Below are 12,406 nucleotides of genomic sequence, written 5' to 3'. Positions count from 1 at the left end.
TGCAACAGGAGAGGCATGATCCAGAATGGAATAAGCAAAGCTTTAAGAGGCTGATGCAGGGAGCCGCCATTAGAGGCAGCAAAGACTGTTCTCTGTGAGGCAAACGAGGCGTGAGCCTGAACGGTTCTGAGGGAAGGAAAGGGAGAAGGAAAGGAGAGGCCTAGCTCTGGGTGAGTGGATAGTGAGGCCTCGCCTCAGTGAGTCTCTGTGGGGGATGCTTTGGTTCAGTAGTTCCTCAAACTCTGCCCTTTAAGGGGTTTTGGACTTCATCTCCCAGAATCCCAGGCTATTGGCCAACGTGGCTGAGGCTTCTGGGAGATGAAGTCCAAAATCTCTCTTAAAGGACCACAGTTTTTTGGGGGAAAACCAGGGCTTTGGGTCCTTGCAAGGTCCAAAGCACACACTGCAGAAACAACCCATCTTGAGAGCTGCCCTGGCTCACTTGCTAAGGAATCTTGGGAAGTGTAGTTTTGTGAGACATCGCCAGAGAAAGAGAGAGCTCTGGTGCCACAACAAAATACATTTCCCAGCCTGAGACTGCTTTAACTCAGTGCTAGGGAATCCTGGGAACTGTAGTTTAGTGAGACCTTTAGCTCTCTTCCAGAGAGCTCTGGTGCCACAACAAGCTACAGTTGGTCCTCCTTATCCACAGATTTTTTTATCAATGAATCCAAGCATCTACAGCTTGAAAATATTTTAAAAAGAATAAATCCCAAATAGCAAACCTTGATTTTCCATTTTAGATCAGAGACACCATTTTGTATGCCATTGTAATCAGTGGAACCTGAGCATCCAGGGATTTTGTTATCCATGGGGCATGAGGAAAAAGCTGCATCCGCACTGCAGAAATAACCCAGTTTGACACCACTCTAACTGCTATGGCTCAGTGCTCTATTGTGGATGTTCCTTCCACTACCTTCACGGCTCATTCTTCTGAGGCTAAGCCTGTTCTTCGAATGATATTTTATGTGCACAAGTTAAATAAGTAGGGTGATAATGCTTGTGTTTGCCAATTGGGAACCATTCTGCTCCTTCATATTCTGTTCTAACTACTGTAGCCTCTTGTCAGGTTTCTCATTAGCTCTATCAGATCTAGTGGCACCCCATGTCTTTAAAAGCCACCCATAGCTTTTCGTGATCTATAAGGCACATGGTGATTTCTTTTTCTCTGGAATCGCTTGGTGCGCTTCAATAGCCATCATATGTTTACTGTGTGGTCCCTAGTGCCTCTGCCTTGTCAAAGGCAAAGTTGCCAATCAAATCCTGTGATAGGTTGCCTTAGGGTCGCCATAAGTCAGGAAGACTTGAAGACACACCACCACAACAACAGCGAAATAAATTGCATTTGAATTGGTAATTTTTCTCCTATTATTAAAGCTGAGTCAAAACTCAGACTGAGGAAGAGGATTCTGTAACATACACAAGAGAAATTGCTGTCGGCTTACATTTGGCATGTATAATCTTAATACATAAAAGATTTTTTTCATTAGGAAACAGGTTTAACATAAGTATACACAGCTAGGTAAAATGAAAACATGTTTTCTTAGAAATTGGCGGCTGAACTGATACGGACTCAGAAAACAATAATGTGAAATGTCATTTAAACACAATTTTGCTTGACACCTTGAAAGTGAAACCAAACATAGCTGCTTCCAGGATTCCTGTTCTGCATCTTCGGGTGATTAAAATATAGCTTTGATATTAAATTAACACGGGAAGAGGAGCGTTATATGCTCTGTTTCTCAGTTTATTGGGAATAACATAGGAAGACTTTAATAATCCTTTTCTTGATTTAAATGGAATAAATGTTGACCAAAAACATGCACAGAACCAGTTTACATCTCCACATTTCGTACTTTTTGAAAAGAGTGTCATCAGATTTGGCACTAAAAATCACGAAACTTTATCTTAAGCATAATAATGGCTCAGGGAACAAATCTCTGGAGAATGTATATAAACATATATGTGATTGTCAGAGTTTTTCTGACTCCTCCATTTGTACCTTAACTGTGCCACATGACAGAGTAGTGTTGCTTCGATCCTGTCTGTATGGGATTGGAGGATGTATGCCTAGGGTTGCCATAAGTGAGGACCTCCAAACTGGGACAAATGTAGGACAAATGTAGGGCAACATTTTCAAATGTAGGACATGTTTTTATAAAAATGGAGGACGCGCAAAAAATTGAGGTTTTTTAAAAAAATGTTAATATAAATGCATGTTTTTAGGCATGATCAAAATGGAAGACATTTTGGCATTATTCCTAGACAGAGGGCAGAAATGTATTTGCCCTCGGGTTCAACTTTACTTCTCAGAAGTGTGTACTTGGGCAAGGGACTGTGGTTTTTCTTCACTGCGCATGAGTTTGTAAAAATCACAGCAAGTTACATTGGCCGTGCCTCAGAGGCTTGTTGATATCAATATCATCATCATCATCATCATCATCATCATCATCATCATCATCATCACCACTATAATTGGCCAAGAAAGGCAGACTTGTTAGCATTCATAGCACCATAAATACACAAAAAATGCACTTGCATATATTTAATAATAAAAAATAATGAAAAAATAAATAAAAAACAAGGCAGGGGTGTATATATTTGATAATAAAAATTAATGTAATACAATAAAAAACAAGCAATAATAAAAATTAATGAAATAAAATAAAAACAAGCAATAATAAAAATTAATAAAATAAAAAATAAAAAGCAATAATAAAAATTAAAAAAATTAAATAAAATAAGTATTTTATATTTTTAAATATAATTTAAAACCCCAAAATACCAAGGCAGACCTAATGGCCACTAACTCAGCTTTCCTCCTCCTCCTCCTCCTCTGGCCCAATTCTGCCCTGGCCTTCAGGCACCCTTCTCCGGCTTCTTCCTCCTCCTCCTAGAAGTGGGGTAGGCGCGCGCGCGCGGAGGGAAATGGGGTGGGCAGGTGCACGCATGTGCGTGGAAGAAAGCGGGGCAGGCGCGCGCGTGGAGGGAAGTGGGGTGGGCAGGCGCGTGCGCACGCGGAGGGAAGCAGGGTAGGCGCGCGCACTGCCACTGGCCCCTGCTGAGGCCTGGGCGGCGCGCAAGCCCTCAGAGTGGGGGCGCGGTGGCGGCGGCGCTTCTGCCACCGAGGAAGAGGAGGAAGGCGGAGCCGGAGGAGGAGGTGGGTTGGCGCCGCAGCAGCCGCATTAGCAGCAGTGGCAATGGCCGGAGCGAGCCCCCAAACCGGGAACAAGGCACGGGTGGGGGCCCAAACCGGCCCGGGACCGGGAGGGGCCCCCCGAAACCGTGATTGGCACGGGGGCCGCCGGGTTATGGCAACCCTATGTATGCCCCATTTACTCCTCATAGTTAGTGTTTCAAATCACAATGTTTTCCAGTGTTTTATGCAGTCGTATTATTCTTTTCCCGGTTGCTATAAAATACAGCATACTCACTCGCCTCTTCTCCCATCCTCATATATATCTGCTGTGAACTGTGGATCCTGCTAAGTGTCCTGTTTTCAGAAGCTTACTTGTGAACAGTTTTTCTCTTTAGAAGAAAAACTCACTTTGACAATATTTGCCATATTTTCTTATAAAGAAGACATTTTGAGTTCTTATCAAAGTGGTCTCCTTTATGTCTTTCAATAATCCCATACTGGCTATCAAAATGTCTGAAATTAAAAGATCTCAGCTGCGCTTGTGCTTAGTTTTGTGTTTCTAGAAATAATAAAGTGACTCCTCTGGCAGTTGTGACAAAGTGTTCTAGTTTTACGGTCAGTTTATGTGTCTTTTGAAAATTCCTGTTAATTGAGGAATGGACTGTTTTTCCTTGCCAGGCATCTAGAAAAATGAGTGAGAGTGATGATGATGATGTCCCTCAGCTTTCATCTGAAGCCTTAGCTGCTCTGCAGGAGTTCTATATTGAACAACAGCAGAAAGAAGACATAAAGACAACAGAAAAATCTAACAACTATTCTCTTGGCTCAGTAGACGAGAACTGGGTAAGAAAGTGCACTTTTGACTAAAGTACAGTTAATGATATCGCTCAGAGTTGCAAGTATACAGACAGACATAGTGAGAAGAGATGTTCCTGGCAAGACAGCTAAGTAAAACAAAACATCTTTATCTATTGTGATTGGTATAACTTTGGGATTGGTGTCTACCACCATAGAAAATGTAAACATTGATGAACTGAAATCTTTCTGCTGAATACTTGCTAAGTACAGCCTACTTCAGTAAAATTCACTGTTGGATTCTTACATGTAGCAGACTCCAAGTCTGGAAAATTTGAGAGTTACCTTTTTTCCTTGTGTGCATAGATAAGGATAACCAAAGTCCGGGTTTAATATCAGTAAACCCAAAACTATCTTTCTTTTGCTTTTTATATTTTTATATTTTTTTCATATTTCTTTTATCTTAAAAACAAGGATCTGCCTAAGGAAAGGAGCACCAAGGGAAGAACCAAAAATATCTTAGTTGTATTTTTAATCTAAACTATATATACAAATTCTGTTCCTCTTCCTCCCCTCCCCTCTCAAAATACCATTCTTTATTTTTCCTGTGCCCAAATGTTTCCCATTTATTTCTTTCCCTGCCCTTTTTGCTGATCTGGGGCCATGGCAGCAGTTCCCAATGAAATATATTTCTGACTCAGAACTCATCCAGAGAGATTTTTCTTTTCTTTCACTAGCCTCCACTTTCCTTATGATTTCTATTTTATAGTCAAACCTATAGATCTATGCTTTATTAAAATATATTGGTGAGACATGCTTATCTGTTCTTCACTTTTCTCTCTGTTTTGCTGTTCATGTATGTTCAGTAAGGGATTCTGGAGATAACTGCTGCTTACCTTGCCTGTTGTAAGCAGGCACAGATAACTATGGTAGGCTCAACTAAAGTAGAATCACCGGCACTGTTGCAAATTGACACTGAAAGTCTGTGCTTCTCCAGCCATATCACTATCCTCCCAATGCCTATGCTGCTAAAAAAAATCTAGCTAAACAGAGGAGACAGAAGAAAAGGAGAATGGGGGGGATAAAATGACTTTCTTTTTTTTAAAAAAACCTTATTTTTCAAAGGCTTTGTTAACTGAGGCATGCCTGTATGTGTGTATGTGTTTTCTTTTGTTGGCTAAGAAGCTAAATAGTCATATGTTGTTATAAAGAAAGTATATCACTGGTAACATTTGTGAATTATTACTTCCAGCAACTGAGCCAGTTCTGGTACGATATCGACACTGCAGATTGTTTGGCTAGAGAGGCTATAAGAGCAGCTGGAAGAGGTGGCAGGTATGCTTTACAATATTTATAAATAAAGCAGAATTAGTAATTTATTATGGTGTATTTCCAAGGCCCTCCGGAAGTAGTAAATCACAATTCTGTTTGCAATTATTAAAGTAACATCTTGCTCCTTGTTTCTCAACAGTAACTAATATACTTGCTTTTAGTCACTAATCATCTCAATTGTACTGACTACTGGCCTGTGGTACAACATATAGGGTGTTGTTAGTTTTTACTGTTCTTAATTGTTAACTTTGTATTATTGTCATGCTGATGTTTTAATTGTCTTACTCTTTGATGTACACCGCAGTGATCGCTGGAATAGCGGTATAGAAATAAAATTTTATTATTATTATTATTATTATTATTATTATTATTAGTTTTCTTCCATCTATCATATCACTGCTGCAACACTCATCACAAGCACAAGACTGCCTCATGAACCAGGTTAAATTGTTTCTCTTCCACCATTTAGTGAGGTTACATTGCTGTAACTATAGATGTGACCAAAAATTATAGTTTAATTACAAATTAAGTGAAGTTATCCTTTGTTTAGTATAGCTACATACTGTATGTAGCTATACTGTTGTTATTACAAAAGGAAATAAATTACAAGTAACATGTTACTTGGAATTAGCTATTTCCAAGCTTTCAAAACAAGCCTTGTAAAAAGAAAATAATATTACTTGCTGGATACCTCATAATGTATCAAGATGTAACTACAGCTTTGTGAGTTTGTATGACAAAAACAAAAGACTAAAATATTTCTGGTCTTTATCATTTCTGCATTGTGTATAATATAGAAAGAATTGTATACTGTAGTATGTTTCATCCTCATAATAACATTAAAAAGGAACCAACACATCCATTTTACAGATGACACGAGGCTGAAACTTCTCAGAAGCAATTCAATAAATTACGATCTATGTGAGAACTTCAACCTACATCCATTTAAGTCCAAAGGCTTTTTGAAAAATGATGCTAAGAACACATGAATAACCCATGATAATCCTGCAATTGTGCTAATGGTTTTCACACAACATCAAGATGAAACGTGATTAAAGTGCCATTATCCTGTGAATAACCAGGCAAGAAATAGCAGCAAATCGTTCATGGGATTTTCCCATGAATGATTTTTTGCTATTTATTGCCTGGTTATTCCCTGGTTGTTTCTGGGATAATGGCTCTTGTGTTAATTTCATTTTAATCGCATTTTAATGTCAGTTGCACAATTTTCATGGGTTAATCATTGTTTAAACTCCAGATTTCCCCCTGTGTGATAAACTCGATAGCAGCAGGGACACATGATCATGTATCTTTCATTTTATTCACATGAGGGGTGTAGTCCATTAGTTACTTGAGTGTTCATGTTTTTGTATTTTTTAAAATGGGACATTTTTTGTAAATTTATTTAGGCTGCACTCCTCTACACCAACAGTGAGCGACTTTAGAAAGCCCAGGGGCAATTTTCAATGTCCCGGACACTGTGTGTACGCTAGTTCCCATCTGGATTTTTGAAAAGCTTTTGGGGTTTACTGACCTCAAAAACACAAAATTGCAAACCCTTTTAGGAGTAGAAATGGTTAGGATTTCAAAGGTGAGATTGTTTTTCATGGTACTGTAGAGGCTCTGGAGGGCTGAAGAAATGGCTCTTTGAGGGGCCACAAATAACTTTTATGTACAACTGGGAGTACGTCCCATTGATTCTGCATAGACATTGTATTTTACAATGTGTATTTACTGGCTTATTTCTGAATAGAAATTAGTGTTATTTTTCAGTGTAAAAGAAGTTTTGGAATCCTCAGTAGTTGCAGTCCAAATAGTAACTCATTTTGAGGAAAATGATAATAACTGAAATTCTTCTGTGACTCTTTATCATTTCAGGATAGCATGTATTAGTGCACCCAGTATATATCAAAAATTAAAAGAACAGAACAGCAATGATTTTTCAACATGTATATTGGAATATGACCGAAGATTTTCTGCATATGGAGCTGAGTACATTTTCTATGATTATAATGATCCTTTGAATCTTCCGGACAATCTCCCAGCACATAGTTTTGACATTGTCCTAGCAGATCCACCCTACCTGTCTGAAGAGTGTCTCAGAAAAACAGCAAAAACGATAAAATATCTAACAAAAGGAAAGATTCTGCTTTGTACAGGTATAATATTCTTTACTTCTGTGCCATTTTTTCATTGTTTGTGGTAAGGGGGAGGCAACAGGAGCGTGTAATATATCATTGTCGTCATCATCATTCTAGTCCTCCAGGTAATTACAGATCTCAATTAGTAGGTTTCAATAAAATGTTCAGGGGTAGTCGTGTTGGCCCTATAGCAAATCCAATAAAAAGTCCACCAAACAGTGATACCTGTACTGGCTGACCAAAATGCACAAGATGCATATTGCAAGCTATTGAAGCTCCACTGGTTTCTTCATCAGGCAAAGTGTTACAAACCATACAGGAGAAAAAAATGGAAGCTGTTAGTCATAGGTCTGCATTTTGCTGTTTCTGTTCTCGGTTCAGATGGTATGGGGGATATTACTTGCAGGCTTGCACCTCCTCCTTGTGGCCATGCAGCTGCTGGGAGATTCTGAAAGTGCAGGAAATGTAACCTCCATTTGTAACACAAAAAATATGCTTCCTTTGCAATCCAATATGTCCCTATAGATTTCACTAGTTCAGTTTTCCCCTGTCTTTTTGTCTTTGTTTCCATTATTCTCAGGGATATTACTACTACTGCCTTGAGTTCCTATATTGGGAGAATGGTGAGATGATGATGATACAGTTTGGTTATTCATCTAAAATACGCTATTTGGACAATATCTTGATAAAAGTATTGGGAGCCCTGGATATCCCTTTTTCTGCAGATGGTGTGCTGAAGGTGACCACAAGAGGGATCCCTTGTGGCAGCAGCATTTTTCTGTAATCATTCAACATCTCATCTCCCCATCAGCTTACTAAGTGGGGAAGAACTAAACAGAAATGACAATCAAAAGTGAGAAAGAGAAGTGGCATTAAGGGGGTTCGAACAGATAACTGGAAACAGGGAGGAAAAGTTTAGGTAAAAACAAGGAGTTGGTATAGTAGTTTCAAGTTAATTGTTTATGGTGACATGTTTAAATATGGAATTGGTGTGGGAAAGCTATGAAATGCATCTTCTGATGTCTGTAACCTTTGCACCAGAAAGGAAATTCACTATAATGGCCATAAGCTTTGATGTCTGTTTCTGTGTATCTGCCACAGTTCCCTTACTTCCCAGAGGTATTGAGAGGATATATGTTCATGCAGCAAGGAATGGGCCTTTCCTAATGGATAATTTAACTCAGAGTGATGCCCTCCTTCCTCAGGATCCTTGCCTTTTGCAACTGCAGAGAATTGGAAAGCAATTGTTGCATCCCAGAAGGCCTTCTCTACCAGTCACTTCTCTGGTTTAGCCACATCGGCCTCTAGACAATGAACTGATTGCCTGAGGACTAGGAGCTCATTGCATGGTGCACACACAGCCAATAGATCATATCCAGTAGATTGTTGTTGTGTACATCCAAGTAATTTTTGACTTACGTTGACCCTAAGGCAAACTTATCATAGGGCTTTCTTGGCAAGTTTCTTCAGCAGGGGGTTGCCATTGCTATTGTCTGAGGCTGAGAGAATGTGACTTGCCCAAGGTCACTCAGAGGGTTTTTATGCTCAAGCTAGGATTCGAACCCTGGTCTCCAGAGTTGTAGTCCAACACTCAAACAACTACACCACGTTGGCCCCTATCCAACAGATAGAGAATCACATATATGGCAGTCAGTGCAGTACAGTATATTGATAGCTGTTTTTATTTTATGTGACTTTGTTTACTTGAAGAATTCAGCTAGTTACTAGAAGAAGGTGAGGAAGGGCTGGTTTCCCTCCTTGTTCTATTGCTAAAGGAAGCTTTGATCCCTTTTACTTGTCTTTGTCCCTAGCTTGAGATCACTGCTTGTATTTGTAAGGTGAGCACTCTTGCAAGCCTTTCTTACTTGTATAGACTTGGTTAGCTTTCCCTAACTGTTTGTAAGTAGTTTTAAAAAGGTGGACTATCTGAGTCAGTGGCCCTCTGGATTCTATTATTTGGGTTAGCCAGGATGGAAGGTCCTTTGTCATCTGCTCCTGTCTCCTGTCAAGTATTTGACTGGCCCTTGTTGGAAATGAAATGCTAGGCTAAATTGGACTGATCCAGAAAAGCTACTCAGTCTGATACAGGTGACGTCTTTTAAAAAAAATTTTTTTTCTTTCTTTCTTAGGTTCAGTCATGGAAGAACATGCTGCAAAGTATCTTGGTGTGAAGATGTGCAAGTTTATTCCAAAACATACTCGAAACCTAGCCAATGAATTTCGATGTTATGTGAATTATGATTCTGGACTAGATTCTAATTCTGTCTCTTGACAACAAGCATATAAATACTGGTGACATATTTCAGTGTGAAGCGTTTTTTCATTTGTGGGTGGTGTGAACATTTGTCTTTTCTGGCAGCAAGGAACAGATATGGTGGTGGTGGTGCACTAACCAATGGATAGTGTTCATGGGAATATGGTAACTTCTCATTATATTTAATGGACTAGAATTTATGCCTGGATTGCCATACATAAAAGAACTGTTATTTAAGAGAGTTTGAGTGACTTGGGGTACCATGATATATTAGGGAAGTCTCTCAAAAATAATCTAGTCCAGTCACCTGCCAATGAAGAATACATAGCATCCCTGACACATGACCATCCATCCTCTGTTCAAAAAGAGTAGTCCACATTTTGAGACTATATATTGCAAGACAATCTATTCCACTGTTGAGCAGCTCTTATTGTTATTACATTCTTCCTAATGTTTAGTTAATGTTTATTTTCTTGCAATTTGAATCTAGCTTCAGACAAGCTTGTATTATCATAATTCTACCTACTGTACAGTGTTGCTTTAAAAATAGTTAGTAACTTTCCATTGACTACAGTGAATGGAGTTCCTTAGGCCTGTACTGACAGAGAGAGATAGAGGAAAATATTATTTTTTATGGCTTGGCACTCAGCATATGGCCCACTGGAGTTCATGAGATCACAGTGGCTGCAGCTGCTTTGGCTGACGTCTTCTTCCAAGCGTCAAGCTGTGCATCACTGCCTGTCCCTGCTCTTTAGCTGTGGTGCTGCCCACCAACACACCCCCTGTTAAGTTGGTCAGAGGTATCTGGATGGCACTAGCCAGTACCCTTGAAATCAAAATCATACAAAGTATAAAGACGATTATCAACACCTTAACTAAACAAACATAAATCTCTTACATATAATCTAACAAAAGTTGATTTTAATTGTTAATCTACTAAAGAAGTAATGTGTTATTGATTCTGATGGGATTAGAGAGAGGAACTGAAACAGTGGAGAGGGTGGCCAAGAAGTGGGGAACAGATGAAACAAGTGAGGTGGGCACATGGGACAGTTGCAGTGGTTGTGTGGCCTTCCTCCACACAAAACACCCTCTGTATCCTGCCAACTAACCTCACAGGTCTAGCCCTTCTCTAGCTGCTTTTTATAATTCCCATTGGATCTGAGGCAGAAAACAACTTATTCAAGTTCCTCTTATGACTTCACGTTAGCATATATTTGAAGTTGGGCCCAGTTCCAGCACACTTTCTGTTGCCCTACGATATCATATTTTACATGATCTCTATTCTAAAGCTTTGATATTAACAAAAAATCAATTTTCAAATATTTTCCCCTATTTTCAATAATACTGGCACTTAATCTCATTTCTGTGCATTAGCTAGAAATGACATTTTTGTAATATTTGCATTCATTTATTTTTTGTCACCTAAAAAATGATTCCTTACGTGGATACATTTCAGTAGTATCTTATCCCTTAAGCAAAAGCTTTGTTAATCTAACACATTTAGATATGTGGTAGTGTTTCAGCATGTTTGAATATTTAGTATAATTTCCTACTTCCTTTTTGTAACAAGCCATTTCTCATTATGAATTAACACCTTGTAAATTTGGTCTGTGATAAATTATTGCTATGCTTAAAGAGGGGAAAATACCATTTTATTAACTTGTTAAAGTGTTATAGAGAAATTGGAGACTGTACAGTGGAAATGGTATGTCAGAAGTTCTGTTTTTTAAAGAGCCAATTTTAGATGATTAGGCTGGCAAGTTAATTTTCCAGATGCATTATAAACCTGACTTTCTCATATGAATGGGTAGCAAAAGGATGAGGGAGAGTGTGACCCTTATCAAATAATCGGCATATGTCTTGCAGCATTTTCTCCTATGAGCTATTCATATTTTTCTCCAGACAGAGCACAGGCCATTAAGCACCCTGGTTCCCCAAGATCTGTTCATCTGTTTTTGTTCTTGTTTTTAAAAGATCTTTTTTTCAGAATGCAAGTTAAAATTCAATTTACAGACAGTGCTAAATTGTTTTTGCTAATCCTATCCAACATTTCCTCAATAAGTCACTCATAAGCTTTATGGTGCAGGTTGATAAAAAAATACCATATTTGCCTATTTTATTATCTACAGAGGCCTTAATATTTCTTATGTGTCCCCAAGACACAAATTAACTACTACTGCTTTCCAAACAATAAATTCAAAATTGATTTCCACACTAACTTTCTGGGTGCCATCCAATACCATGCAGGTGGGCTTTCCCTCCAAACCAGCTCTGGAGGGTCATCCAGTCCCACAGTTTAAGTTTTGTGGGTAAACGAGATTGCAAGAAGGCAGCAGAGAGGCACCACTAGATTTCTCCCATTGATGTATTTATTGTAATAAGTATCACTAGTATTCTTTTAAGAGGCATGGTAAGTTGAATGACAAAAGTATAACTGGGACTTTCATAGTAAACCTGAAAGCATAGAGAGCCGAATTTGCTGATTTCCTTCAGTGTATTACGTTCTGTGTGTTCCTCTTGATGTAATGTTTCCACACTATTGCCTGTGTCCCACATTATTATGCCACATTGAGCCCTTGATGCCTTAAAAAGATGGCGACATATCCTGTTGAGTTTTGGGACTTTTCAAGCTCTGAAGTGTGTATGTGTCAATGTGCCTTCAAGTCCCCTTCATGGCGACCCTGGGAATTTTGTTTGGTTTCCTTAGGAATGAAATACTCAGAAGTTATTTTTGCACATTCC

At 38.9% G+C, this 12,406-nt stretch overlaps 1 protein-coding gene across 1 annotated transcript; it reads left to right on the top strand.

The window, feature by feature from the left end:
- EEF1AKMT1 (EEF1A lysine methyltransferase 1) lies at positions 1 to 9,707 on the top strand. Its single transcript, XM_042456264.1, has 5 exons — positions 1 to 170; positions 3,818 to 3,982; positions 5,187 to 5,269; positions 7,145 to 7,425; positions 9,537 to 9,707. The coding sequence occupies exons 2-5, from the start codon at positions 3,830 to 3,832 to the stop codon at positions 9,677 to 9,679; spliced, it is 660 nt and encodes a 219-aa protein (XP_042312198.1). The 5' UTR covers positions 1 to 170; positions 3,818 to 3,829; the 3' UTR covers positions 9,680 to 9,707.
- Positions 9,708 to 12,406: the final 2,699 nt, after the last annotated feature.

This window comes from Sceloporus undulatus, chromosome 3 (genome assembly GCF_019175285.1).
Source record: "Sceloporus undulatus isolate JIND9_A2432 ecotype Alabama chromosome 3, SceUnd_v1.1, whole genome shotgun sequence".
NCBI classification, from domain to species: Eukaryota; Metazoa; Chordata; class Lepidosauria; order Squamata; family Phrynosomatidae; genus Sceloporus; species Sceloporus undulatus.
The sequence above is the reverse complement of the archived record's forward strand: the minus strand, read 5'-3'. Positions and strand labels throughout refer to the sequence as shown.

Coding starts and splice junctions, on each gene's coding strand:
- EEF1AKMT1 (XM_042456264.1), top strand. CDS start 3,830: ATGAGTGAGAGTGATGATGATGATGTCCCTCAGCTTTCATCTGAAGCC. Junction 5,270..7,144: donor GCAGCTGGAAGAGGTGGCAG/GTATGCTTTACA, acceptor TTATCATTTCAG/GATAGCATGTATTAGTGCAC. Junction 7,426..9,536: donor AAAGATTCTGCTTTGTACAG/GTATAATATTCT, acceptor TTTCTTTCTTAG/GTTCAGTCATGGAAGAACAT.